At 35.4% G+C, this 2,411-nt stretch overlaps 1 protein-coding gene across 1 annotated transcript in view; it reads left to right on the top strand.

Annotated features, from left to right (window-relative positions):
* USP14 (ubiquitin specific peptidase 14 (tRNA-guanine transglycosylase)) overlaps positions 1 to 2,411 on the top strand; it is a 56,023-nt gene that overhangs the window by 7,015 nt on the left and 46,597 nt on the right. The window contains exon 2 of the mRNA XM_012652082.1: positions 566 to 711. Within this exon, the coding sequence (XP_012507536.1) occupies positions 566 to 711 (146 nt within the window). The remainder of the gene's footprint in view (positions 1 to 565; positions 712 to 2,411) is intronic.

Raw genomic sequence — 2,411 nt, 5'->3', positions numbered from 1 at the left:
GCATTGTGAGGGCTGTGAACTGTATTCTGGGACGTATTTCAGCGTGATTGTCATTACGCTGAGATTGTTGGAGTAAGTTTCAGGAAACGGATGCTTACTAACCAGTTTTGTGACATTAGCAAATTAATCAACTTTTCTTAAGTCTCAATTTCCTTATTTATCAAATGAGAGAAGATAGATTAGATCCAGTAGAATTGTATTCAGGGCATGCTATGTGCATGTTGTCCTTGATTAGGTAGGTGTTATGGGGGCATAAGAAGATGAATGACACACTTTGACTTTCAAGAACTAGCCTAATAGGTGATCCTCTAAGCCCTGGTCCCCAACCCCAACCTCTAAGCTGTAGGGAGCGGTTTCATGGAAGGCAGTTTTTCCAGGGTGGGGTGTCGTGGGTAGGAGGAGGGTGGTGCAGAGCTCATGCGGTGATGCAAGGCCTGTTTCCTAATAGGCCATGGACCAGTACTGGGCCTCGGCTCTGGAGTTTGGGGACTAAAGCTCTAAGTGTCCTCTAAATTTTAAGTTTTGTTATTTTGTAAATGAAAATAAATTGTGGTTTTGTTTGCAGTTACTGTAAAATGGGGAAAGGAGAAGTTTGAAGGTGTAGAATTAAATACTGATGAACCTCCAATGGTGTTCAAGGCTCAGCTTTTTGCACTGACTGGAGTCCAGCCGGCCAGACAGAAAGTTATGGTGAAAGGAGGAACATTAAAGGTAAAATTTAGCCCAAATTTTCATTTATATAGTGTTATATTATTGGTGAATTAACACCAGATAATGTGTTTAGTGTTAATGTAGCATTCGAGGTATTTTTTATATGATAAGAGTGTGTAGTCTATGGGATTAAAACTATCTTATTCATGTTAGTATAAGGGAGGAACATGGTAGTCATTTTAAAACACTATGCAATATTGTAAAAGCATCATTTCAAATTTTATTTTAAAATGTGTGGTATCAATGGATACCTCTGGGGGTTAGGGAAGTGGCACATTTTACAATTATCTGTATTGTTTGAACTTTTTTTCCTATAAAGATGTATTAAAAATATTTATTTTTTAAGACTAACATAAAATCTATTTGTATTTCCTTAGTGATTTTCTGTTAAAGGGGTGAAAAATTTTATCTCTGTTTAAAAATATGGAACAATACAGATAGACTTGTTTTTTCAAAAAAACTACTACAGAATGTATTTTTTGTCCATGCATTTGAATGTTGAAATTCAGAGCACTTCAACATCTTTGCCAAAGCCCTGGTTCTGGAATACTGGATAACTTAATTTTTTCCTTTTGTCTTTATTGCATTCTGCCCATTAAAGAAGGTACCTGTTCTCTTAAGGGTAATCATTATCTAACATTCTAACTCCTACCTGGAGATGGGAGAAAACATTTTTTGTTTAAAAATAGAGGGAACTTAATTGTTTAAAAAATTTTACTTCCTTTGGAACAGTCACACAGACTGTAGTTAAGAGTCCATGCTCATCAGCATCACCGATGAAGGGCCACAGAAAGATGAGAAGATGTTTTCTTTATTATTGTTTATAATACTATATAAATATAGTTTTAAAAGATATTTTCTTCAAGGGTTAGATATGAAATATTAAAGAGCTATAGTTAATTTTAGAGTCAAGGACTGGCTACCCCTATTTGCTGGACAGTGAAACACATGTTGGTGAAAAAACTTTGTTTACACCCACAAGTTGCAGTATGAGCCTTTGGCCTTTAGTGAACTTCATAACCTAATTTTTACTGAACTATGTACTAGTGTACTATTGAGAATTACAGAAAAATGCTAATTAAATGAAACCATGACTGCTAATAGTTGGCAATTATTGGGTACTTATTCTGTGCCAGGTTTTTCATATATTTTCTTTAATTCTCAACTATATGTGTTATCCATATTTTATAAATGAGGAAACTGAGCACCAGAGAGGTTTAAGCAAAATAGTGAGGCACCAAAAGAGCATGCAATTTACATATCAGACAGATCTGGGTTCAATTTCCAGCTTTGTGTGACCTTGGGTAAGAGATTTGAGGGGGCATTTATATTTATCATTCCTTATGATTAGCAGTAATAGCCCTTCAATTGAGAGGGGCCATTAGGAAGTTACTGTTTGACTTTAAAGCAGAGTGTCCAAAGAGAAAAGTAGTGGTATCACTGAAGGGGAGACAAGCATATTGAATACCTGGTACCCTATGTAAAAAGGAGTAACATGGAACTGACTTTTATCCTGCGAAGGGAAGGGCTTAGCAGTAGTAAGTTCAAATATCTGTGGAGCAGTCATGGCATTTAAAAAAAATTTTTGATTTTTATTCAGCATATCAAAGTGAAAGTTTTGTTAATTGCTTCATAGATGTGAAACTTAGAACTTGAGAAACATTTGTGGACGTGCAAATATGATTAAGAGTTTGCTTTTG

Source organism: Propithecus coquereli, unplaced genomic scaffold (genome assembly GCF_000956105.1).
Source record: "Propithecus coquereli isolate 6110/MARCELLA unplaced genomic scaffold, Pcoq_1.0 Scaffold38, whole genome shotgun sequence".
NCBI lineage: Eukaryota > Metazoa > Chordata > Mammalia > Primates > Indriidae > Propithecus > Propithecus coquereli.
Note: the sequence above shows the minus strand (reverse complement) of the source record. Positions and strands in the feature narration are given on the sequence as shown.